The sequence below is a fragment of the Letharia lupina genome, assembly GCF_014066315.1.
Source record: "Letharia lupina isolate WasteWater1 chromosome Unknown contig_8, whole genome shotgun sequence".
Classification (NCBI taxonomy): Eukaryota; Fungi; Ascomycota; class Lecanoromycetes; order Lecanorales; family Parmeliaceae; genus Letharia; species Letharia lupina.
Window position 1 is genome coordinate 431659 of NW_023502977.1, and position 27431 is coordinate 459089.

The 27431-nt window shown below is 38.1% G+C and overlaps 6 protein-coding genes across 6 annotated transcripts; 3 read left to right on the forward strand and 3 right to left on the reverse strand.

Moving 5' to 3' along the window:
• Nucleotides 1–280: 280 nt before the first annotated feature.
• On the forward strand, nt 281–753 carry HO133_010008 (uncharacterized protein; the record flags this gene model as incomplete). Its single annotated transcript, XM_037300864.1, has 2 exons — nt 281–606; nt 705–753. 2 exons carry the CDS (start codon nt 281–283, stop codon nt 751–753), a joined length of 375 nt encoding a protein of 124 aa, XP_037153681.1.
• Nucleotides 754–12360: 11607 nt separating this feature from the next.
• On the reverse strand, nt 12361–16457 carry HO133_010009 (uncharacterized protein; the record flags this gene model as incomplete). Its single annotated transcript, XM_037300865.1, has 4 exons — nt 12361–12625; nt 12680–13353; nt 13806–16217; nt 16269–16457. The coding sequence occupies 4 exons, from the start codon at nt 16455–16457 to the stop codon at nt 12361–12363; spliced, it is 3540 nt and encodes a 1179-aa protein (XP_037153682.1).
• Nucleotides 16458–16682: 225 nt separating this feature from the next.
• Nucleotides 16683–18012, reverse strand: HO133_010010 (uncharacterized protein; the record flags this gene model as incomplete). The annotated part of the gene is made up of 2 exons (XM_037300866.1): nt 16683–17348; nt 17407–18012. 2 exons carry the CDS (start codon nt 18010–18012, stop codon nt 16683–16685), a joined length of 1272 nt encoding a protein of 423 aa, XP_037153683.1.
• Nucleotides 18013–18714: 702 nt separating this feature from the next.
• Nucleotides 18715–19580, forward strand: HO133_010011 (uncharacterized protein; the record flags this gene model as incomplete). Its single annotated transcript, XM_037300867.1, has 3 exons — nt 18715–18748; nt 18905–18975; nt 19116–19580. 3 exons carry the CDS (start codon nt 18715–18717, stop codon nt 19578–19580), a joined length of 570 nt encoding a protein of 189 aa, XP_037153684.1.
• A 4280-nt stretch (nt 19581–23860) lies between these two features.
• HO133_010012 (uncharacterized protein) lies at nt 23861–25623 on the reverse strand (the record flags this gene model as incomplete). The annotated part of the gene is made up of 6 exons (XM_037300868.1): nt 23861–23889; nt 23958–24281; nt 24344–25071; nt 25122–25305; nt 25360–25495; nt 25552–25623. The coding sequence occupies 6 exons, from the start codon at nt 25621–25623 to the stop codon at nt 23861–23863; spliced, it is 1473 nt and encodes a 490-aa protein (XP_037153685.1).
• Nucleotides 25624–25889: 266 nt separating this feature from the next.
• HO133_010013 (uncharacterized protein) lies at nt 25890–26428 on the forward strand (the record flags this gene model as incomplete). Its single annotated transcript, XM_037300869.1, has 2 exons — nt 25890–26192; nt 26240–26428. 2 exons carry the CDS (start codon nt 25890–25892, stop codon nt 26426–26428), a joined length of 492 nt encoding a protein of 163 aa, XP_037153686.1.
• Nucleotides 26429–27431: the final 1003 nt, after the last annotated feature.

Here is a 27431-nt window from a genome sequence, read left to right on the forward strand (position 1 = left end):
TCAGCCACTCAGCTAGCCACTCAGTCTGATACTCTATAAGAGGAGGAGCAAGAGGAGGAACTACAACAGGCAAATGCGGAGAACACTGCGGAGAAACCAAGCGGCAACAAGGCCCCCAGCACCAAAAGATCCCACGTCATATGCTCTCCACGGTTCCACATCAAATCATCACTCAGCAAGCGGAGAACACCACTGCAACTTAGCCTGTCATCCCCACTGCATTAAGGAGTAAGAGGAGGAACTACAACAGGCAAATGCGGAGAACACTGCGGAGAACACTATGGAGAATACTGCGGAGAACACTATGGAGAATACTGCGGAGAAACCAAGCGGCAACAAGGCCACCATCGTCAAGAACACGGCTCAGCTCTCCAAGATCCCACGTCATATGCTCTCCACGGTTCCACATCAAATCATCACTCAGCAAGCGGAGAACACCACTGCAACTTGGCCTGTCATCCCCACTGCATTAATATGGTATATCACTGCAATAACTTGGGCCTCTGCAGGAGGAATATCGAACGATGCATATTTGGACGAATTGAAACCGTCCGATGTCTACAGCTATTTCATTATTCGAAAGATTTCACTGCGGCAGGAGATATTGTGGGATTCACACCACTAATTGGCACGTTGTCTCCATTTCTTTCCGGTATTTCGATACTTCTTGCCATAAGGACATGGCCTTTCTCTATTTTTTATAGGCAATTATTACGGATTAATCCTCCACACTCGATATACCTTCCTAATTAGGCCTTAGCGCGCCTCTCTCCGTATATATATATCTGTATATCATATAGATTAAATTAATTTTATAATAGTGAAAGTAGGTTAAAAACGTATAGTAAGCGATTAGAGTTCGATTTAACTTAGAACTAGAGCTAAAATTCGATCTAACTTAGAAAAATTCAACTTTATAAATTTAATTCATAGATCTTTACTTGTAATAATATTATAAGAGAAGAATTTACTACGATAATTATAGCTAATTAGATCTCTATAAAAGAAATATTAAATAATATATATTTAAATAAATTAAAATCGTTCGATATCTTACTCTAATAGCTATTTTATTATTTAAAAGATTTTACTACGATAGAAGATAATATGAAATTTACATTACTAATTAATATATTATCTTTATTTCTTTTCGATATTTTAATACTTCTTATTATAAGAATATAATCTTTCTCTATTTTTTATAAATAATTATTATAGATTAATTCTCTATACTCGATATATCTTTCTAATTAAGTCTTAGCGCGCCTCTCTTTATATATATATATTTATATATTATATAGATTAAATTAATTTTATAGTAATAAAAGTAGATTAAAAACGTATAGTAAGCGATTAGAGTTCGATTTAACTTAGAGCTAGAGCTAAAATTCGATTTAACTTAGAAAAATTTAACTTTATAAATTTAATTCATAGGTCTTTACTTATAAATAAATAAAAGAATTATTTAATCTTAAATAAGTTATATATAACTATATTTAAATACTACTTCGCTCTATAAATAGTAGATTAAACTTTATAATTTTTATAACGTTAAAAAGTATAAAGCGAGTTTTATAATTTAAGATATTATAAAGTAACTATATATATCGTAAGCTAAATACTTTAAAGTATAAAATTTCTATATATAAACTTTTAATAAGAAAGGCGTAAGAGAGTTATTAGATTAATTTAGTCGATTTAATTAAAGAGCGTAGCGAATCTAAATTTATAATTAACTATATATATAAATTTAAGATTTTTAAACTTAACTCTATCTTATTCTATTATATATACTAATAAATTTAAGCTTATAAATTAAATTTATAAAAAGTAATTAATTTTTAAATCTAATTTCGATATTAAATTTAACTCTCGAAGAGTAAAAATACTTTAATTTAAGATTTACTTAAAACTATAAGATCGAATCTTATAGTTTTTAAATTATTTAAAAGCGTAAGTTATATTTTCCTTATTTTAAAAAAGAAATTAAAAGATTTTAATAGAAGAAAAAAACTTATATTAATAATAAGTTTATAGAGAGCTAATTAAATTTAAATTTAATTTAATTTAATTAATAAGAAGTTAATTTTAATATCTAATATAATCTATTTTTATAATTTTCTTCTATTATTATTTTTATTACTTATAGAATTTTTATTAATTTTACGATTTTACGATTTTACGATTTTTTAGCGAGAGATATTATTAGAGATACTGTGTAAGAAGCATATATATACTTCTAAAAAGGAGTTTTACGAAGAAGGGAAAGATGTTTCTTAATTCTAATTGTAATTAATTGAATTATTAAGCTAAAGCTATAAACGTTCTCGAAGAAAGAAAAGAAAGCGATATATTAAGTTACGCTAGTAAGATTTCTCACGCTATATCGAAAACGTAATAGAGATTTATAGATTTAAATCGAGAACGAAATAAAATAGTTTCGAAATTTATTAAAATTATTATTATTTAACTATCTAAGCTTATATAAAAAGATATATTTAATAGAGTAAACAAGTTCTTAATAAGTAATATTTAAATTTCTTACGCTTTAATAATTATAAGATTAAATTTAGAAATTCTTTTTTTATCTAAAAAGTAAAAGCTTAGATTTCGTTTAAGAATTTAGAAAAAAAAAGTTATTCTAAAATTAAATAATATATATATATATTTTAATTAAAGCTATCGAGCGAACTTTAATAAGCGATATTTAAATTTCTTACGATTTAATAATTATAAAACTAAATTTAAAAATTCTTTTCTTATTTAAAAGCTCGAATTTTATTCTATAATTTAAAAAAAATTAAAAATTTAATAAAAAAGAAAAAAGTTATTCTATATATTAATAACGTATATCTATTTTTTTTTCATTAGAGCTATTTAGCTGTCGAGCGAACTTTAGTAAATAATTTTTAAATTTCTTTCGCTTTAATACTTATAAAATTAAATTTAGAAATTCTTTTTTAATCTAAAAGCTCGAATTTCGTTTTATAATTTAGAAAAAAATCTTATAAATTTAATAGAAAATAAAGAAGTTATTTTAAATTTTAATAATATATATATATATATTTTTAATAAGAAAGCGTAAAAGAGTTAGCGAGCTAATTTAGTCGATTTAATTAAAGTACGTAATAACTTTAAATTTATAATTAAATTTATATATAAATCTAAGACTTTTTAAATTAACTCTATCTTATTCTTTTATAGATATTAATATTTTTAACTAGTATTTAAAATTAAGAATATTTTAGAAAAGATTTAAAGTAATAAAAGATTTAGTATTTTATCTTAATATTTAATCTATATACTTTTACGCTATTTTCTTATTTTCTATTTAGTAAATAGATATAATATAATAATATATTTAATATTATATTATATTAAACGAGTAAAGATTTATAAATTAAATTCATAATTTTTTTTTTTAATTAAGACTATCGAGTAAATTTAATAAGCGAACTTTTAATAAACGATATTTAGATTCACTATCTTTAAATATCTATAAGACTAAACTTAATAATTCTTTCTTTAACTAAAAGCTTAGATTTCGTTCTATAATTTAAAAAAAAATCTTAAAAATTTAATAGAAGAAAAAAAATTATTCTAAAATTAAATAATATGTAATTATTTTTTAATAAGAAAGGCGCGAAAGAGTGAGATTTTAATAATTACGAAGATTTATTTATTTATTCGCGATAATTACGCTATATAACGAGATAAGAAATCTTAATAGAATTTTAAAGAGAGTCGAGATTAAGGTGAGATTTCGAATTAAGATTTTAAGTTATCTTAAAACTCTAATCTCGCTTTAATTCGAAGATAAGATTTTAAGATATATTTCGACTATTTTAGTAAATTCTAAGTATCTCTAAGTATCTCTAAATAATCTTTTTAAATTTTAATATTATATATTAAGAGTAGAGTAAAATAGAGTATAAGATATAGATACTTAGAAAGATACTTAGAAAGATATAATAGATAATATTTAAAGCTCGTTATAAGAGTAATTACTTTATATTTAAAGCTCGTTATAAGGATAATAGCTCTAAGCTAATTCGTTATAAGGGTAATAGTCTTAGACTAATCTAATTAATAAACTTAGCGAGAGAACGAGATACTCTTATTATATCGATGGAAAAGTCTTACTCTAATCTTATCTTATCTCGTTTAAATTCTAATTCGAAGCGAGATAATATTAGATATTTAAAATCTCGCTCTATCTATTACGAGCGTATTCTATATCTTTCTTAATATATTATTTAGCCCTATGACCTATTAGGGCCTAGCGTATCTTAGTAGAGATATCTACTATTATCTAATATCTCTTATCTATATAATTATTCGATATCTAGTTATCTTATTTAATATATTTATATTAATATTATATCTATACTAGTTCTAATACTATAACTAGATTATCTTACTTACTATATTTAAATTAGTAGATAAATTTAAGAAATCTATTAATAGAGACTTTAATAAGATATTAAATTAAGTTATTATATTTCTAAGTAAACTTATTATATAGATAATATATTATAAAGAGTATCTATCGAGATAGCGTAACGGTCTTATAATTAGTTAGAGAAATAAAGTAATTACTAAATTAGTTTATTTATATAACTAGTAAATTTAAAGAAATCGTTATCTAATTTAATAATCATATAACTAACTTTCTAAGCGAAGTGAAAGCATTTAAAAGAACGATATTTAGACTATCTATAGTTTTCATAATAGCCTAAACAATCTACAAATCAGAAAAAAAAAAAAAAAAAAAAAAAAAAAAATTCACACAATACCATTTTTCGAATTTGCAGTGAAGCCTCACAAAAGGTGTTGAGAGAAATTTTTCTATTCTCTTCTTTACTTAATATCTATAATATTAAAGACTCGAAAGAAATAACGTAACTCTCTTCTTTTTATTTCAAAATTATTATAAATTTCGAATATATAATTAAGTAAGATAAATCGAGTTAATAACCTTCTTACTTAGATATTTAATTATTAATAATTCTTACTATCTAATAATATAGTAGAGAATATCGAGACTATTACGAATTCTTAGTAGATCGTTAATATTAATTAACTACGCTATTAAGTCGATAAAAAACTTAATTAATTTCTTATTATACTTCGTAACCTTCGCTATTAACGAGATTAATTTCGAAATATAGCTAAGTAATATATCGATCTTAAGACTAAGAAGAATAAGATAGTAAATTAATAAGATAAGACTCAATAACGCTTAAAGCAAGTTAGCACTAAGATCGAGAAGCTATAAGAATAGAATAGAGAGCTTTAATAATAGCTAATAGCAATATAGTTGATTATATTTAGAGATTTATAAATTACTTCTAAGATATAAGTGTTAATTCTAATAAAGCCTATCTAAGTTTCATATCTTATCTATAGAAAAGAGAAGTTTACTAAACTATCGAATCCTCTCTTCTTTATTAACGACAAGGACCTCGTATAAGAGAATTAGTCAGTTAAAATAAAGGAGAAGTTATTGAATAATAAGAATCACTACCCTACCGAGACGTCTCGAATACTGGCCGGAAAGGTATGGTATGGTATGGGATATTGACCTGCCATACCATACTCTGGCATGGTATGGGTTATTGAGATTTATATGATCCCATACCTGGTATGGGTTCGGGATCTTGGCGGGATATCCCACGGTATGGTATATCTGTGGGATCATACCATGGTATGGGATATGTATGGGATATCCCGGTTGGGATTTCTATATTTAGAAGTATAAGTAGCTATTCTGGTCATCATTCTGGCCAACCATGGCTACTACTACTATGGCTACCACTACCATGGCTACTACTACCATGGCTACCACTACCATAGCTGCCACTACCATGGCTTAGGGTTAGATAGGTAGCCATGGTAGGGGTAGCCATGGTAGGGGGTAGCCATAATAGGTAGCCATGGTAGTGGCAGCCATGGTAGGTAGCCATGGTAGTGGCAGTCATGGTAGTGGCAGCCATGGTAGTGGCAGTCATGGTAGTGGCAGCCATGGTAGTGGCAGTCATGGGAGTGGTAGCCATGGTAGTAGTAGCCATGGTTGGCCAGAATGATGACTAGAATAGCTACTTATACTTCTAAATATAGAAATCCCAACCGGGATATCCCATACATATACCATACCATGATATAATCCCACAGATATACCATACCGTGGGATATCCCGCCAAGATCCCGAACCCATACCAGAAAAATGGAATGGTATCCGACCCTACTCATACCATATCCGGGTACGATATGATATCACTTGATATGGAATATTCCATGGGATATACCATACCTTTCCGGCCAGTAATCTTAAATTACCTACCTTCTATTATATATAAATAGAGAAGCAATCTTTTATACTCTAAATAGGAGACGTAGAGATATTATAAACTTCTATATATTAGTTAGCGAGGTTATAGATTAACTAATTAAAATCTATAAAGAGATAAATTATTATAAAAAGATAAGATGTAATTACGATTTTCTTTAATAGATAATTTAATCCTTTAATAGATTCTACGTAAAACTCGTTAGATTTAATTTTATATTTAATTATAACGAAATTTATTTAAGAGATAATTTAGATATTAAGCTATAAATATATATTCGACTTTACTTTATTTTTATAGCTCTTTCTAATTATAAGTCTATACTCTTAAGAGATATTAAGAAATATCTTATAAATAATAATAATTTATAGCGCGTAGACTATAAACTATATCTAACTTAGATTATTAATAAAACGACTTTTAAAATTATTATAACTTAAATAAGAAAGATAATTACCGCTATAATCGAGGATCGTACGTCTTTCGCTATTATATCGAGTACTTATATTTCGAATATCTTTTAGAGTATATCGAAAGCGATAATTAATATAGATTTAAGAAATTTAATATATTTTAATTATAGAAAGATAGACTATATAAGACGCGATTATTTAATATAAAGATAGACTAACGCTAATAAGAAGGCCTTATAAAAGATAAAAATCTACGAACTTATTATCGATAACGAATATAAGATAAATCTATTAGTCGACGCTTATGAAGTCTCTAAGAATTCGAGAAATAAATAATCTCTATTAAAGTTATAATAAGGGAAATTTATAATATATATCTATTAAATACTCTTAATAATTCTTTAATATATCGTCCTTTTAGAATATAAGTAATATTATCGTTATAAGAATGAAAATACTTACTCTAAGATATTCTTATCGATAGTAGATATACTAGAATATATATAGTTATTAATAAGTTTCTAGTTTATAGAGTTTATAAAGAATTACTATTAGAATCGATCTCACTATTAAAATCTAAACCGCTAAAGAATTATAATAACCGAATCGCGAAGAAGTCTATTATCTATTATTTACTTTCGATAATAATAGTAAATAATTATTAAGAGAAAATATATTCTATACTTATCGCCTCTCTTATATATAATATAATTCTAGAAAAATTATAAATAAATAAGTATAGAGTGCTTCTCGATATAATAAAAGATAAGATTCTTTTTATATTAGATCGCTATAATTATAATAATAATAAGACCTCGATAGCGAAGAATCTCGCTATCTTATTAAATCCGAAATTAAAACCCCTTATTCTATATACTATCTTAAAGAAAAAATTATCTCCTTAACTCATATATAATAATAACTTAAACTTTACTATTAACTCGAACGTCTCTAGCGAATTAATTAATAAAAAGAGGTTTATATTTACTCTCTAGAATATAAGATAAAAATAAGATATAGATCTATAATCTATTAATATCGTCGAAATTAATATTATATTATATTACTAATTAGCGCGTAATAAGGGAAATTAACTATTTACTCTTATTATAAACGAGATCTATAACTCGCTATTAAAGAAGTTACCTTCTTCGAAGAAATTATATAATTCTCATATATTAATTAATAAGCTATATCTTTATAATTTAGAAAAGAAGTATAAGAGGTGCTATAGATCGAATTATTCTATTTAAATTAGCGCTATCGAAGTCGTTAGCTCTAAAGATATTAAAAGAAAACTTCTTATCGAGTATTATAACTATTTAAATATTTTCGATAAAACGAAGATAGATAAACTATTACTATATCGCCTTTATAATTATAAATTAAAGTTTATTAAGATTAATATCGTCGATCTATCGAAGAGTTAAGTCTATTCTATATTCGAATATAAGTTAAAATAAATTAAGAAGTATTTAAATAAGTATCTAAAAAAGGGCTTTATAATATCTAATTATACTTCGTTTATATCCTCTATTTTATTTACCGAGAAATTAAATAGAGATTTAGATTTTTATATAAACTATTAAAGACTAAATATTATTATTAAGAGAAATTAATATCTAATTTCATTAATAGACGAGATTCTCGCGAGAATTTAAGACTATAAATATCTTACTCGATTAGATATTATAGTTATATTTAATAAATTACATATATATCTTAATAGTAAGAATTTTATTATATTTATTATCTCTCTCGACGTATATAAATATTAAATACTCTTCTTCGATCTAATTAATAGCTTGATTATCTATTAATAGTATATAAATAATATTCTATTTAAGTATCTAAACGACTTCTATTAAATTTATTTTAACGATATTCTTATTTATAGTCAATTAAGAAAGAAATATATTACATATATCTAAAAGATTTTTTAGAAGTTATAAAAGATCGAATTATAGATAGATATTCTTAAATATAAATTTTATATTTAAAAGACGAAGTTTTTAGGCCTTTTTATTTCGATTAATAGTCTTCGAATAAACTCTATTAAAATTTAAGCTATTATTAAATAATCTATTTCTATTAATTTAAAAAAGATATAGACCTTTATTAACTTTTATAACTTCTATTATTAATTTATAAGAGACTTCTCGAAAATTATAAAATTAATAGTGAAATTTATAGTTAAGAAGGCGATATTTAATTAATTATCGATCTATTAGAAAGTCTTTTATTTGTTAAAGATAGTTGTTATAAGAGCTTTAATTCTACGCTATTTCGATAGATTAAAAAATATTATACTTAAAACGAACTTCTCTAATTACGTTAATAGTAATATTCTATTTTAATATAATAATGACGAAGTCTTATACTCGATAATTTTTTATAATAAGAATCTTATCTTAGCTAAGTGTAATTATTAGATCTATAATAAGAAGTTATTAATTATTATTTACTATCTAAAATACTAGCGTCTTAAGCTAGAATATACTAATATTTCTATTAAGATCTTTACGAATTATAAAGATCTAATATACTTTATTAAAGAAAGAGATCTAAGTCGTCGCTAGGCCCGCTATTTAAATATATTATTTAAATTTAATATTAAAATTATCTATCGCCTAGAATCTTAGAATATTAAGATCGATATATTTATATATATAGTCGATTCTAAGTTAAATAGTTTTAAGAACGAACGCTTAAAGTAGTAGTATTAGATAATACTTATATTTAATTATTTAAAACTTAATAATAATAATATCGAGATATATATTATTAACGACTTTATCTTTTATAGAATAGTTTAAGAAAATAAGATTAATAAGTTATATAATGAGATTCGTAAGGTAATTATAAAAGATAAGAATAAACTTCGTAAAGTTACGCTTAATAAGTGCTTTATAAAAAACAAAATACTCTATTATAGAGATTGCTTATAGATATTAGAAGATCTATATATCGATGTTATTCGCGAAGTATACGATTAGCTCTTATATAAATATTCTAATATAGTTTATATCTATAAGCTACTTAAGTGAGAATATTATTAATAAGATATAAAAGCTATAGTTTCTATTTATATTCGAAATTACTACGTCTACTATAAATTTAAAATCTCTTATAATTAAAAATATAGTCTATTATAATTATTATTAATTTCTTAAAAGCGATAATAGAATATCTCGATAGACTTCGTAATAAGTTTATTTATATCTAATAAATATAATACTATCTAAATAGCGATAAATCGATTTATTAAGAAACGCTATTACGTTATATATTCTAATATAGATAAAGAAACTACGGCCGAAAAGATGGTTAATATATTACTTAAGAAGGTCTTTCGCTTATATAATTTATCGACGTTAATAGTTTTAAATAGAGGCCCTTAATTTATATCGATAATATAAAAAATCTTTTATAAACGATTAGGGATTAAGGCTAAGTTATTAATAGTCTTTTACTTCGAAATTAATAGATAGACTAAACGGGCTAATTAGAATATAAAACGTTATCTTCGAATATATTATAACTATATATAAGACGATTAATCTAGATAGTTATCTATTATCGAATTCGCTAATAACGATATTACTTTCGTAGCTACGGGTATTTTATTATTCTTTATAAATAAGAGCTTTTACTCTCGAATGAGTTTTAGCTTAGATATTATTAACTATAATACTACTTATAAGCGTCTCAACGCTATTTAAGCGAAGGATATTATTAAATATATATAGTAAGTTCTTAATTATATTTAAAGTAATATAAATCGCGCTTAAAAGATTATAGTAACTTAGGCTAATAAGTAATATTAGAAGATTACTTTTAAAGTAGACGATATAATCTTTCTTAATAATAAGAATATTACCTCGAATTAACTATCTTAAAAACTAAATAATAAGAGGTATAGTCTATTTAAAGTAATAGGTCTTATAAGAACCTTATATCGCTTAAAGCTTTTAATAAGTATAAAGATCTATAATATCTTTCACCTTAATCTCTTAAGTCTTATATCGATAAACCTCTTATCTAAATAGATTAATTCTTTATCGAAGTACGTTACTATCGAGGGCCGAATCGAATAAATAATAAAGGAGATTATCGCCTTCAAATTCATTAACGATCATCTTAAGTATTAAGTGAAATAAAAGGATTTCGATAAGAACCTTAAGTGATATAACTCGGATGATGGCGAATTCGAAAATTGTTAAGATATAATTAATGATTTTTATAAAAAATACTCGAAAGTAGCTTACTAAGCTCGGTAATATCTTAAATATCGCGTCTTTAAATAAATTAAAACCGTTCGATATTTATAATAGCTTTATCTTTTTTTCGCGTTTGTAATTCGATTTCTTAGAGCTATATTACTTTATAATAGTCTTATTTTAGATCTATTAAGACGACTTTTCTTATTAATATAACTTTTAATATATTTCGAGACTATATTAGATTATACGCGAATCTTACTATTATTATCGCTAGATATAATCGATATTAACTAGATAGCTTATTACGAAGAGACTTATATTAAATTAATTTAATACTAGATTAAAGTTTAACGCCTATAGCTTAATTCGATTCGAGACCTCTCGACTAATTAAGTCATATTATTTTATTAATATCCTTTACGCTAAAATATTAACTCGGGAATTACTATCACCTATCAAAATACTTATAATCATTACTCGCTCATTACTACACCGATTTCTTTCAGACCAGAATCTCTATACTCGCTATATCTCTGAAGTAATAGAAGTAAACTATTTATTATATAGAAAGTAAATAAAACTTAATTTAATTTAGAGTTAAAATTTTTATCTTCTTTATTAATTTCGTAATAGTAAAAGTAGATTAAAAATATATAGTAAACGATTAGAGATCGATTTAACTTAAAACTAAAGTTAAAATTCGACTTAACTTAGAAAAATCTAACTTTATAAATTTAATTTATAAATCTTTATTTATAAAATTTATATTAATATAAAGAAAATATCGTTTAATATTAAAATTTAAAATATTCTTTAAAAATTATTATTAAGAAATTCTAGAGTATATAATACTTTTCTTATTATAGAAATTAATATCTATAACTCTTTTTACTTCTTACTATATATTATATATATTATTTAAAATTATAAATACTTTTTATATTCATTTTTATAATAATTAAAAGAGTTTTTTTATAAGATTTATTATTATTAATTATATATAATATAACTTACTTAACTAATTAAAGATTCTTTATCTTCTTCTATAGAATCTATATTCTCTTCTACTTATAGAAATTCTTAATATCTTCTTTTTAAGAGATGGTATATGCATTAAAAGAGAGTATACTTATATTACTTTCCCTTCTTATTGGACTGGCACAACACTTGCGTCGGCAGATGCATTTCACTTTGAAAGAACGATAGCAAGTTTTCTTCTCGAGTCGGACGATAAAATACATGGCCACGCGGCATAGGACATGACCTCGTCAAACTCCCAACACCGATACATCCAATCAAAGATGCTACCTAGGTCTTCTCGGCCTTCACAACGCCGTGCTGTACAAATCCTAGTACAAAAGTCATGCACCACGCCTACCTTAGATCTGCAGGCGTCAGTGCCTGCACCACACTCGTGCCCTCGCTAAACCTCGTCTTGAATATCCGATTAGCATTCTGGAACATGCCATCCTTCAAACTAACAACGATGAATTGCGATCCTTTGAATCTCGTCTTGATCAAGCGGCCAATGTTTTGCGTATGCGAAAGATCGAGGGCGGCGTCTACTTCGTCGAGGATGTACATGGGTGCTGGCTTGAATTGAAGCAATGCCATGATTAGGGAGAGAGCGATGAGCGATCTGCCGACCCATAATCAGTACATAGTAGCCTGGAAAGGCCGTGGTGTGTCTTACCGCTGACCGCCACTCAATTCCGTCAAGCTCTGCTTCCACACCTTTCCAAGACTGACCTTCACCTCCAGTCCATCAGATATTTGCTTGCCCTCAGGTGGATCCAGCTTTGCAAAGCTACCAGGCAGTAGCTCTGCAAATATATTTCCGAAATCGCCGTTGACCTTCGTCCAAGTCTTCTGCAAGGCTTTCTTCTTATACTCATCAAGAGTAACAATGGTTTCCTCGATTTTTCGCTTATCCCTGATCACAGTCTTCATCATGTTCTTCAGCGCAGCTTCTTTCTTCTCCACACTGTCGATCATATTCATGACCTTGGGATTGATCTTCTTCTTCATGCCTTGAAAGCGCTCTGTAAGATTGCGGAGAGATGATTTACACTCTGCTATGTTCTGGCCTTTGAAATCATAAGGGCTCGAAGGGCGGCCGAAGCTGTCTTTCTCGTCTGCGATCCATTCGTGCTCTTTCTCCATATCTTTGAGCATCTGTCCGGCGCTCTGCTGATCTTTGTGAACCTTCTCGATCTGGTGGGCAAGTTTTTGCATCTCGAGGCTTTCTTCTGTAACGCGTGAAGATTTCGACCTAGAGGCATCTTCCAGGGCTTTGAGCTCTTCATCAAACCCGGTGAGCTTTGCGCGCTCGTCGTCAAGGCGTGCTTGAGCCACGTCTTGAGCATCCTGAGGCGAACATCAGCGATTCTCTCTTTAGTGTCTTGTTCAATATTCAGATCAGACTGCTGTCAAACAGCTCGATTTGCTCTAGAGGAAACGGATTGAAACAACACGAAACCTCAATATGGACTAGCGGCTTTTGTATAGAAATGCGTAATTCAACGGTTGCGAGGTCCCCAGATCTCAAATGGGATTAGCGGCCTTTCTAAAGACATGGGAGATTCAAAAGTGGGTGAGGTCCAAAACCTTAATGGAGACAAGCACGCTTCGTCTCCATCCCATCCCAGATACACAGAAACAGCAAAGTGCAAAATACAAAAACATACAGCCGCTAGTACTCGCGGACTGTCACCGACGGGAAGCCGAGTCTTCAACAGTCTGTGGCCGTACGTGGAAGGTCTTCCGGGTAACACGAAACAGGGAATACGCAATGCGGATTGAAACGTGCTTGAACTAACCTTGACTTGAGCCTGCTCTTTATGCAAAGCTTGGATCTCGACGTCTTGCGCCTGAAGAGTAGCATCCATCTCAGCGAGTTGGTCTTGAGCGGCACCGAGATCGGCTCCTGCTTGCTCCGCTTCCAGTCTCCCCGACTGGAGCTCCTTCTGCAATGTCTTCACAGATACGGAGTTCTTGGTTTGCTTCTTCCTGAGGGTATCCAAAGAGGACTGCAGTTCAGCAAGCTTGTCGTCTTTGTTGTTATCAAAGTCTTTCATGTCTTTCTCGATACGCTTGATGTCCGTCGAGGCTTCGGCCTGCCGTGCTTTGGCTTCAGCCATGTCCTTCTTGAGCTGCTCGATGTTAGACTTCATCTCCTCAACTGCCTGAATGATTGATGATGAAGAGTTGCCACCGATTTGCTCCTCGGTCAGTTTAATCTCATGTGATTTGAGATCCAATTCCTGCTTGGCCTTCCGGGAATTGGCCATCTTCTTTTTCTCCTTAGCCATTATAGCTTGGAGGTCATTCAACTCGGCCTCTCGCGCCTCTAGTTCCTTGGTGATCTCGTTGAGCTTTTGCAATGTCACAAGGACACCGCTTGAGTTGGGCGAGCTTCCACCAGACAGCGTTCCAGACGGATCGTAAACATCGCCTTCGAGAGTGACGCTTTTCATCCTCACCGCAGGGTCGAATGTGACCTTTTTTGCCGTCTCCGCGTCCTCACATACCAGAGTCGAGCCGAAGACGTATTCCATTGCCGCCGAAACCTCGTCATCGTAGCCTACCAAGGAGAGTGCAAGATCTACTTTTCCAGGAGCGAGCTTCTGCGCAGCACCGATCTTGTCTGCAGACGCCTTGAACGCAGCAATCTTGTTCAAAGGAATGATGGTCACTCGTTTCCTCAATTTGCCGTTCTGGAGAAGTTCAGTACCAGTTTGTGCGGAGTCCACCACAACATTATAAAGCCGACCTCCAGCGCATATTTCCAGCGCCGTGCCTGCTCGCGACTTGTCTTTGTCCAGTGTAAAGAGTTGCGCAACCAGACCTTTGACTCTAGACCTATCGAACCCCGGCGACGGATCGCTGTAGCTGAAGTCAATACTGGCAACCTTACGTTTCATAGCATCGGCCTGCTCTTGAAGTACCCGGATTTGCTTCTGCAGCGAGGCGTCTTGCTGGGACATTGCTTCCTCTTTGCCAGACTCAAAACCCAACCTGGACAAATCCGCTTCCAGCTTCTTTGCCTGCGCTTTTAGCGTCTCAAGATCTTTGAGCAGACCGGAATTCTGTTCTTTGGCCTTCTTCGCACGGGGCTCGTCCTCTTTGATCCGCTTTTCCAAATGGGAGATCTTGAGCCTGGCCTGTTCTTGTTCTGTTGCCGTAGCACTGACTCGGTTCCTAGCATCCTGCAACTGGCCTTGATATCCGCTCTCTTGGCCCTCTTTTGATGCCACGCCCGTTTGCAACGTTTGCAGCAACTCCTCTTTGGTCTCCACCTCGGCCGTCTGCTTGTCAAGGTCCGCTTTGGCAGAATCATATTGGGATTGTAATTTTTCGTAAAGCTTGCTTTTCTCCTTGAGTTGTGCTTCCAGCTCTTTGACCGACTTCTGATAGCCTTTACTTCTTTCCTTTTCTTCCGTCATACTGGCTTGCTTGAGATCAAAAATTGTCGCCAATCGGACGGCTTCATGGGAGTGAGATCTGACCTCGTCTTCGAGAGCCTGGAATTTTCCACCCTTCCTCAGCTCCTTCTCTCTTGCGGCCTTGACCTTCTTCATGTCTTCTTCCAAATGCGCCATTTCATTCTTCAGCCTCTTTGCCGAATCCTCCAAGTCTGTCGCCCGCTGCTTCTTCGCTTCCGATTCGCTTGCTGATTGCTTCAATTTTTCTTTGTTCTTCAGATAGTCGTGCGCAACGACCAGCCTCGTCAGCCTTTCTAGGTCACTCTGCGTCTGTTGAAAGTCTAGAAAGGCTCTCTTTTCCGTTCTCAATTTCTCCAGTTTTGGCTCAATCTCTTCCTTCAACAGCTCCGTAATTTCCTGCACTTTCAATTCTTTCTTCGCCATGGTCTTGAATGCTTTGTCCCTTCTATCCTCAAACATCCTCGTGCCGGCAGCCTCTTCGATCATAGCAAGTATCTCAACGGGTTTCATATTCAATACTTTCGTAATTCGTCCTTGCATAATGAGGAAGTTGGGATTGTTGATGTTCAACTGAACGGACTGGAAGAGGTTTTGCACCGTCTGCTGCTGCGCGCGGTGTCCATTGATGAGGTATTTGCTTGTGCCTCCAAGCACAATCTGGCGCGTAACGGAGATCTGGCCATATTCTTCGAAGCCGATTGGAGACTTCTTTTTGTCACGGTTGTCGAAGACAATTGTTACGCTGGCCTTGGTCACGCCGGCTTGGCCGCGTTTATAGATCAAGTCCTGTGAACATCAGCGCTGCTAGATCACGAAGAACTATAGTAGCTGACTAACCTGGATGTTCTGCGCCCTCACAGTGCTCATGCTTGTAATACCTAGGACAAAGCATATTGCGTCCAGAATATTCGATTTCCCACTGCCGTTGAGACCTGTAATGGAGTTGAAGCTCTCGTCCCACCCGCTAATAACCGTCCGGACAGCATATGACTTGAAACCATCTATAACGATTTCAACGACCCTCATGTTGGCGGTGTTGGCTTGTAGCGACAGTATTGAAGACTGACAGTCGCGAATAAACAAACAGTGAGATCGCGGCGCCGATTCCGCGCTACTCTCAGCCTTACGGAAACCTTGCAGTCGCTTTACGGACATTCTTTTCATGCAATTTAATTCCCTATGTTATTGACTCTCAAACACCTCGCTTGTCTACTATAGCAGCAGTAATTTGGGGATTCAGCTCGCTGGGTACTATTTCTCCACAGGTCCTCCATCCTTGCTCCATCCTCTACTCCTCATGCTGTCCTCTACCCGATCCCATATCCCCTCCACAACCTCTCTATCCCGCCACCTCCCACTGACACCTTGCTGCGGGTTCCATTTCTCAACTTGCGCGCTAGTTACGCCTCTTCCCCAGCCCTTGACAGTCCCCGGAACATCTTCACCTCTCCACCCTACATAGATTCCAAGCGCGTTTTTGAATAAATCTGGCGCATTTTGCCATTTATAACTCTTGAATTGCCATGTCTGTCCAGTAGTGAAGACTGCAACGACGCGATTCCAATAGTCTGGCTTGAACTGTTCTGGGGTATCGACAAGAATGAAGCGAAAAGCTCGTTGATTGTCTATCGAAGGGAGCAGGCGCGAGACATGTAAGATGTTGGCAGTAGCTGAGGAGCCAGCAAGGTTCGAGTCTGGTGGAATGTATGTGCCTGATTCAAGAAAGGATTTGATGTTGCTCATGCGCAGTAGGGAGGAAGCTGAGGGTGAGAGTAGGATGATGGGATCAGGTCGACGGCCAGGCTTCTTGTCTCTGGAGGCAAGGGATGTAGTAGTGGCGGTCGCAGGAGCGGCGGCAGCTGGCTTCTTTCGATCTTTGAAAAACTGTTCGGAGTGTTTGCGTATATGGGAAAAGTCCTGTGTAGGAGATGATCAGTATCTGTTGAGGGATACATTTAAGGCGCAGAAGACTTACGGTAGGCTTAATGCCCCGTAAAATGCTGTTCCTGTCCCCCATCTTTCTCTCTAGGTTGTAAATCTCCTGTAACCTAGGGTCAATCTGCTTACCAGACCGTGCGCCAGCAGCACCACTAGGTACAGTGGATACTCCTCCAAGTGCCCCAGATGCTACTTGTGCAGATTTTGCGGCAGAGCTGTCCGATTCCAACCCTTTGATATATTCGCTTTCATCGGAAGCCCCCTCCAGCCAGGTGATCAGATCTAGCCTCTCCGCAAACACCAGATTTTGAACTTTGCTACCTGCCCTACCTGTTGATCCAAGTTCATCACTGAGCTTTTGCGCTGAGGCAATGTAGACTGGGATGTTCACATCTTTCTGTTGCCAGGCGAAATATATGCTTCTAAGATCGACCGGATTGTCTGAGGAAATGAACCTTGTCGGCGTGTCCAGAGAGAACGAGTGGGGTTCTGGACCGGTGAAATGGAGATGTGTCGCTACTCCAAGGTTGTGGGTTACGCTCTCCGAGCTTGCTGCATCTGGAGATGTTGTAGGGATTGGGGGATTGTTAGAGGCGATGGAGCGGCGGAGACTTGTAAGAGGATCGCGAGGAGGATTAGCCATTCTGAAAAGCTGTACTCTCTGACCATCAAGCGATCCTTCAAGGCTCAGTGGGGGTACCTTTGAAGGTGCTGAAGTTCAGATTCTCAAGGTGTCAATCAAATGAACGACAACTGCAGTTAACAATTAGCGCATTCACAGTCCTTTACTCTACGTCTCTTGGCATTGATGATCTGACACCCTGCATAGATTCAAATCTTCAACTTTACAACCGTGAGTCAGATTCTAAAGAGATCTATACATGAGTTAGGCGCCTCCTCGCTATGATTTCAACGCATCTCGAGTAATAGTAAAAATCATTGAAGACAAGGACTAAGTTATGAAGTCTCGAGGTCATAATTCAAATTTTAAGAGTTGAGCAAGGTAACTTGGTGACTAGATTGATTTCATATTCTAATTACGAAGTAGTAATTTGAAATTAAATATTTTCTAGACAAAGTTTGCAAAATATGTTCTCGAGATTGTGATGCCATTGGATTTCCGACTTCTAGTTGTAAAACTGATATCTTGAATCTATAGAGCCTCGGAGGGTGTCAGATCGTCAATGCCAAGAGACGCAGAGGATTTTGAATCCGCTAAAAGGTCCAGCCGACTTTAATCGTATGGGAACACGCTAAAGTGTAGCGTGTTCCCATACGATTACATTCTTGTCATGACAACGAATTCACAAATATTAGCGGAAGCCGTATCTATCTTGCTCCCATCATGGTTGTACCCAAGATGTCACAACTACGGCCTGGTTCGTACATTTCCGAGTAATTCTTTCCTTTTCAATGCCGAATCCCGAGTTGCAAGGGATATGTCCAGAGCAGAAGGCGCTTTCTACCCCCGAAACCTGTCGTGCGAGCCTGAGTTAGGTCTTTGAAAAGCAACGCTGACTCCGAAATGTGCGCAGGTGTGAGCGTAAACGTAGTACTGAAGGCCGATCAGCGCTCCGGCAGACTCACAAGCGGATCAATATCCGAGGTAGATTTTGCCTATTCCGCACCACTTTACGAGTTGGAAGACGTGTCACAGAAGCAAAAGGCTCCTTGTACCCCTTCGAGCTGCCTCATTGCTCGGTTCTCGCCTCGAAGAACAGTTGCTGACTCAGAATCTTCTTGTAGATATTGACCAGGGGTGACCATCCTAGGGGGATCAAGGTCCGCCTTACCAATGGTCAGGTCGGTCGAGTGCAATCCCTTTCAGCGCCCTCTCAACTTTCCGCTAGTTCTGATATCTCTCTTCATCCATTATCAACCAGTGTCAGCCCCGAGACCTACAATGGTGAACGTGGGCCGTCTAAGTCTCATTCAACAGGAGGAGGCTCTAGCAGACGAGGAGGGAAAGCACTACAGGATGATTATAGACAAGATCCAACTCCGCTCGAGTCACGAAGTCTTGCAGACTACATACGACTCCCGTCCTCGCCAGAACCTGCCTCTGCGCCTAGTATCACAGTCGAGGAACCATCACTCCAGACACAAATGGAATCGGAATATCCCAAGCTTGACTCTGCTTTAATTGCGGCCATCGTGGCGGACTATCCTGATCCTGCCGAAGCAAAAAACGTGCTTTCAGCGCTTTCATGAGACCGAGAAACGGATTCGAGATCGCAATCACATTGCCAATTTAATTCAGTATCTCAGGAGCGGTGTGCCTGGTTGCGTAACGGTCATCTACCACATCGTGACCTCATCTGGAAAGGTGGCGGTGAACCCAATTCGATGGAATGCACTGGGAACAAACCGCATGCTTTCGCTATATGGATCGGACCCAAGTTTCATAACTTTTTACGTGTCTAAGTGCCGAAACTCTGTCGCACACCGTCGAGGTCTTGAAAGACTGGCGGCGGATATCTTTTCTTTCCACGACTGGTTCGGATTCGCTGCTTCAGGCGTGCCCGTCTGTAATGTTCGCCATGCTGAGCTCAAGGGTATGACAAGAAACCATATGCTACAGCGTTGAGTGCTTGATAGTCAACGAGAAGTGAAGCGATCTGTTGAGCCATTCGCCAATTTCGACTTTAATGACGGCTGTCTTAGGGCGCCCTCCTGCAGGATTCTTCTACCACCACACCACCAACTCGAGACGACATGCTGTATATTCCGGTCCCGGAGGTGATAGTGCAACCGAATATTATGCAGCGGTGCAGCCTCTATTCTTGGATTAATAAACTCGTACGTTTCAAGTTGCATCCCGCAATGCTTGCTTTTCTGATGGGTGGAACTTTTCGGCCTTCTCTGTTGGCATTGCTTTTCCAGCACGTGAATAGGGTTTAGTACTCAATGTCGCGTCGCAAAATCATTCCATTGGCTGGGGTTAACCTTTCTTGAATCCTAGACTCCTAGTTAGTGATCAAAACATGTGGTGAGAAATTTGTCAGTTGTGGTTGATGTCCCTTTCTCTTCCCGTTCTGCCAGGAGTTGCGGTTGCGCACCAATCAAATATCATCTTGAGGACACCGCGCCTCGCTTCGGTCTTTCTAAGTTTGACGTTTTGCTTGATATTCGCTCACTAGTATAAATGGGCTGTGACTAGATGGAAAGGAGAAGGGTGAAACCTATACTCCTTTCATCAGAGCATTTTCCTTTCGCAGAAAAGGCCCTGGGCTTCTCAAATCATTTCCAGACATGCTGAACCACTCACCATTCGTTCTACTGATCGTCAACGTATAACGCGCTTTATGAGTAATTAACACTTTCCCCAATTGCTCTGTGCTTTACAAAATAGCTTGATCACGCGGCTGCGCTTCCAAATGGCGCAATTGTCGCCCACAGAGATCCAGTACGAGCTTGAGCACATCCATCAGGATCGAGCACCGGACATCATCGCATCATATGCAACATGTCTATCTCTAGCTTGCATTGCCGTAGTGCTGCGTTTCGTGGCCCGACGAACAAGCAGAGCTTCATTGCAGGCCGATGATTTGACCATATTTATTGCATTGGTGAGAACCAGGTTACGCCTCTTTGACATTTTCGAATCATCTAATAAATACTGACCTATGTTTGGGGTCCAGCTCTTCGCTACAGGCCAGATCATCGCAGGCTCGTTTGGTGAGGTTCACGTATAGCTTTTCCCCCTTGTAGAGTCATCCTGACAACTTCCATCGACACACAGCGGTACATCTTGGCGCAGGGAAGCATGTCGTTCTAATCACTGATCCTGCTGCCTATGCTAAGGTGAGTCACCGCGCCATATTCGCGCTTCTTTTAACTCTTGACCATTCAAGCAAATGGTGGACCCAGTCTCGCGAATATTACTTTCTTGAAACCCAACTGACCAAATTCTGTTTAGTGCGTTATCACGGTTGAGGTGCTGTACAGCGTCAGCGCGGCTTTGTTCAAGTTCTCTGCCCTTCTCCGTACGTATTTTCCGAGTGGCTCCTTCCTAATCGGCACCTCAGTGCGGCGGGGAGACACGTTCTTGATCGAGACCCTATATTTCATACTCTAAAGCCACAGAAACCGAATTCTCTTTTGGGAATGAGGTGCTGACTCCAGGTTCTCACCTTAGTGTATCACCGACTTTTCGGGTCCTCGAAGCGTTTCACAGTTTGGCTCTGGGTACTCGCGGCCGTCATTCTCTGCTACAGTGTAGCCGAAGTTCTTTTCGCGGTCCTCCAATGTCACCCTATTCAAAAGACGGTAAGCACCCTTTCTTGGTTATTTCTTCCCCTTCCTTACCCTTCTTCGAGTCTTCAGACTCAAGAATACATCTAAGAAGAGAAATACTGACTCCGAGATGGTGTAGGTACGTAATCTTGAAGTTGAAAAGTCTTGAAACGGCCTCAATCTTGTGCCTTGAGACACGTCTAAGGAGGGTTTGCTCCTCAGGATTGTCTCATGGCTCGGAAATATTTTTTGAATAGGCAATGCTGACTCCGGAATCTTTATCAGTGGAATATGGAACTTCCTGGCTTTTGTCTAAACGCCGGATTAGTGGCGACGGTTCTTGGGGTGTTCAATGTAGCCGCGGATTTCGCTACCGTATTCATGCCACTGCCCCTAATTTGGAATCTTCATATGCAACGGAAGTGGAAGATACAATTGATTGGCATCTTCCTCCTTAGCGCCTTGTGAGTCATTTCTCCTAGCACAGTACGCATTGGAGGTAACAGTACGTATTGACGGGACTCATCCAGCGTCTGCGCATGCAGCATCTACCGCGTTACGATATTGAACCGCTTGTCTCTCCCAGACGCAACCTGTAAGCCACGATTCCATCAAGTTGGTCCGAAAAGCTAACCTCACCCCTAGGGGCTAATACCGAACCCGCTATATGGGCGGCGGCAGAGAATTGTATTGGCATCGTCAGCGCTAGCCTGCCAACAATGCGCCCAATTTACAACCTGATAGTCCGTGGCCATCACTGCAGTTCCCACGAAAGGTACTGTAGTCGCTGCGAGCATTCCAGATTTTCTGGCCGCCGTTCAAGACTACGGTTTGGCACCAAGTGGCCGGGCTCGGCGTCGTCGTCTGCCGGTGAAGGGATGCGCAATGCCAGGAGCTCTACGTTAGACATTGAAAGCGCGAACAGAAGTGACTTAGCAGTAGAGATGGTACTTCATGCCAAGGGCCCTGTGCCGGCTCTAAAAGGCGTTGTCATAATCACGACGACTGTGGAAATATCCTGATGAACGGTTTCTTGATGATTTAGTCTAGTCCTTTCTAATATGTTTCTGCAATCAACCTGAAAGTGCCGTTTCCTTCGTACATTCCCCAGCACTCCACCAACAGTCTGCGACGTCTCACCGCGCGATCTTACCCGCTCATCAATCGGAGTCTCGATCAGTCCCGCCAACCCATATCCACCCGACCTTGCTCCTCATAATCTGGCACTCTTCAAACAGCGGCTCTGCCGCCTCATAGATATCTTTCCACGTCGATTGTGCATAGATTCCGTGTGCACCGGCTGGTGGTTGTTCGGCTATATCGCCCACGTCTGCAAGGGAAGCGATAGTACGTGTGCAGGCTAGGTCTTCGTCTACTGTATCCTGCTATTAGCATGAGGTCTTGGCTTCGAAGCTGTGCGCAACGGACAGTAGGGGTATCTCTGAGGAGTGTACCGGCGCGGATATGGATCGTCTGGGCGAGGCCCCGGGCTTTTAGCATACCCGTGGTTGATTTCACCGGGGCTAACGTCCGCCCATCGCCTCAATTGTTGGATTGATTTTGCTCAGTCCGAGGCTTTGAAGCCAATGGGATTTTCGGTCCAGTCGGTGTCTGCGGTGCAGTGCCGGGCGTTGCTGGTCGAGTTCAGGGTGGTAGCGGGAAGGCGGGAAGTTGACGATGCTTGCTGTTGCAAGCTGCATGCAGCAAAGGATGGGGAGAGGAAAGGAAATGTTTGTTAGGTCGATGGTAAACAAACGGCATGTTGAGAAGCTGACCCAATGGATTGGGATTCGAAGAAAGACGCCTTTGCAAAGCAGATATGTGTGTGCAGGAATGATGCGCTGCGCATCACAACATTAGGTCGGCTCAGCGTTCGGAGACTCTGGACTTCAAGCACGCGACATCCGCATGAGTTCTTATTCAATAGATGGGAGCAAAAGCAAGGAACTCAGCAATCCAAATAGAAAGGCCTCGACGAGCTCCATAACACACAGAGTGCTGCGCCGAAGATACCAGCGAGCAAGACAGCGCGCGCCAGCATGTCAGATACTGAAAGCCTTCCAAACATATCAATCTGTCTATCCTTTTCGTGAGACCTATTTTAGGCCAGTGCAATCGTGAAGAATGCCAACGTCCTAGTGCTTTCATGATGCTTCGCACGCCAAGAACGCTGCAGATGCTCTATGGGTCCCGACTAAATCCTTGCGTAGTGTTACGCCGTTCCATCTAAGATGAGGGTAGCAAGTGCACACAGCCTAGCCGTTCAAGTAGTTCCTTATAGCACCTATGGAGTTGGTATGATGTCAGCAACAGCAAGGAGGACGTAGGAAGGACCTAAGATGATGCACTCACCTTGCAGCTTAGTAGCGCCCTCACCCAATACGTTTGTGAGGTTTTCCAGGTCATCCCCAGCGGTGACCCCGAACTTCCGAACGAAGTCCCTCGCAGCGCCTTCCAGATCCCCGTAATTCCCATATTCGTCTGCCTGCGGGATGTCATCCTCGGGTCGCCCGAAATAGGCATTACTGCTAATAGAGCTGGCGCCTTCGAAGCCTTGCAGACGCTGCTTAGCTTCAGTCTGGGTGGATGGGTCGAAATTATTGCGGCCGAAGAATTCATCGGACGAGATGCCTTTCTGGGTGCCGAATTTTTGGCGGGCGTATTTCTCGTCGTTTGCTAGAGAAAAATGAGTCTCTTCCAACATTTGAGGAGGACGGTGATAATTGATCCCAACTAACCTTCTTCGACGGCTCTGCTGGCATTCACAGACCCAAAGCCCATCTTCTTGGGTGCAGCAGGGGCCGGCTTGCTTCCTCCCACCTGACCGAAACCGAGACGACCCATACCCATACCTAGTCGTTCCATCTCGCTCTTCGTACGCTCATGCTTTGGCACGCCGTAGCCTTTGACTGGGTTCACCGGGGTCGGAGCAGTGATCTTAGTCTTCTCACTAATGCTGGCGGACCTGACTGTCTTTTGTACTGCGGCTTCCTCGGCTTCAGGGTCGTATCCAAGCTTTTCTATCCGTTCAGCCTCTTCCTTCGCTTTCTTCTCGGCGGCCTCAAAATCTACGGCTTCTGCTCCTCCAAGCTTTTTTGCACCTAGCTTCTGGGTCTTCTTTGCTCCCAGAACGTTTGTTTTCCGAGCGTTGCCAGTTGCTGTGGTTTTACGGATGACGGCTGACGGGACTGCGCGTGAGGGCGCTAAAGATGATTCGCTCTCAGAGCCTGGAAGGGGTGATTTTGATCTTGGTGCACCGTTGCTGTTAGCACCAGGATTAAGGAAAGGCGACGCTGTGCGGCTAATTACGGGAGGGGTCTGCGTTCTCGACGGTGGATTGCTTGGGCGTTTGATAGAGGGTTTGTCCCAAGATGAGAAGAAGTCGTCTCCTGGTTCTGAAGGAATTGACGTTCCATCTGTAGGCGTTGCGGCAACGATATCCGTGACAACGACTTCTTCCGGATATCTGAACATGGCTTAGCAAGAACCCAATCAACCAAGCGATGTGCAGCATACTCCCGAGCATCTGCGGTTGCTCTTTTCTTCAACTCGTCCTTATATTTTGTTGCTGCGTTGGACGTGTACTTCGTCTTTGGATCTTTGTTTGCAAGTGCTGCTGTTCCACCGTGCGACTGGAAATATTTTGTAGCGGATTCATTGCCCCCAACCTTCATAATACGTAGCTGGTCCCATTGCCAAACTGTATAAACCTTGTGTCAATGATTGCTCAAGAGCATCCGTGCAACATTCGTACCATCGAGGTTTGTTGATCTTACAAAGGAAATATGCACCCCCAGATTACGGTGATTAGAGGAGCAGTCGAGGCACAGGTATATACCGAATGGTACTGACGACCACGTTGGGTTCTTCGTACCGCAGTCGAAGCATACCTATAGCTACTTAGTTCATGTTTACAGTGAAGCTCTGGGATCTGATAATGATGTACTTTGTTCGCAGGCTTCGTCTTCAGCTTCTCAAAAATCTTTTGCGATTGTGCTTTAGTCGCAGAGGAGCTCATGGTGCCGTATCGGACAGTATCTTCAACCCGAAATGGTTGAGAGAGTGTCAGGGCAAGCGACGACAAGAACAGTACTTGTAGCAGCTAGCAAAGAGGTTCTTGCACTTGCCCAGGTATCCTCTAATACTGGCCTCAACATGCCAAGACACGCTAAAGGCACGCTAATCCCCGGAACAGGGTTTTGACGATGTCAGAATCTCATCTCCGCCTGGTTCCTCTTTCCTTTCTCCACCACAAGGGATCAATGCTTTTCTTCATGAAGGTCAATGATGGAGTGCAGAATAGTCTTTGGCGCTCGCTTCGGAGTAGCAGTAGCTGCTAAATCCCAACAACAACTCCTGTCATCCAGGATTGTAGGGCGTCGGTGCTTGCCATTTGCTATTCACAGATGCTATGCTACATCGAATACTCTGGCGGGAACACCAAAACCATCGTCCAGAAAGCAAGTGACGATCGGTAATGATGATGGTAGAGTTCCATGGGGCCAGTTGTCAGCTGGGGAAAAGGCCGCACGCACAACCCAACAAGCGTTCAACTTTGGAGTGATTCTTGCTGGAGCAGTCGGCCTTGTATGACGGCTTTTTCTGTCTCTTTGAGCGCTACTAATTCAGGTCAGGCTGCTGTTAGCTACTATCTCTACATCGACGTCTTCTCCTCCGACAGCAAAACCAGACACTTCAATCGTGCGGTTGACAGGATCAGAGTAGACCCTCGTGCACTCAATCTGCTTGGGTCTGGTCAAACAATCAGAGCATTTGGAGAACCGACAGCAAGCAAATGGTCGAGGAACAGGCCCATTGCGTAAGCAAGGAGATCTTGCTATTTAGCATACCGACCACTTACGATCGGGGTCTAGCTCGAATACACATACAGACAGAACTGGCATCGAGCACTTTCAGATGCACTTCAATGTACCTTAAAGGTCCCCGCACAACCTCTATTTTTACAATTAACTGACCCCCAACAAGGTCGTAGGCTCAGAGCGGTCTGGAATTGTGAATCTACATTTGGTGAAAGGCCCAGGCTCAGACTGGGACTATCGGGTTTTTGCACTCGATGTGCCAGGTATGAGTTCTATACATCCGAATCACCCAAAAATGCAAGGACTCAGTGATATACAGGTCAGCCCAGGCTCTATCTTGAAGGCGGTGATGCTACTGCGGAACAGAAGAAGCCGGGCTTTAAGATGCTAGGAGTCCAGTGGAGATGACCACTATGCGCAGTTGCCTTCCTGCTTATCATCTCGTCTCCGGCTGTGTGCCAGACCATCCCTCATGCGTTAGGTCTGGCGAATGACTGACGGCCGCCCGATACAATCACAAGGTTAGTTTTGTATTTCGGGGATCTACCATCCTCAGCTTACCTTTCGATTTAGAAGCTCTTTGCGTCGTGGAAGCTGACCTGCATCCCGCAATGTGACCTGCATCCCGCAACGTTAAAGCGCGGAACATATTAGGGAACAGTCACAAACCCCTCGCGTGAACTCTTTTGATCCATATGAAGAACACTGCCGAAAGGAAACCCACAGGATAAAGCATTTTGTGAAACCGAGAGTCTATCTCCCAGCGCTGGCAGCAAGTGTGGTTCCCAGACTCCTGACGATCTACTCGTATCGGATTCATTGTTCCCAAGTCGGTCAAAGCATCTAACCCATGTGGCGCTCGACTTCAACTCAAACCTGTCAACTAAGTCTCTGTTTTGGACTTGAGAACTGACAATGTACGATGAAACCGAAGGTAGAGTTGCGTCAAATAATCAAGGGCATCCCTTCATACCGATCATTGGTCGCCCAAGCGCCCTGCTGGACA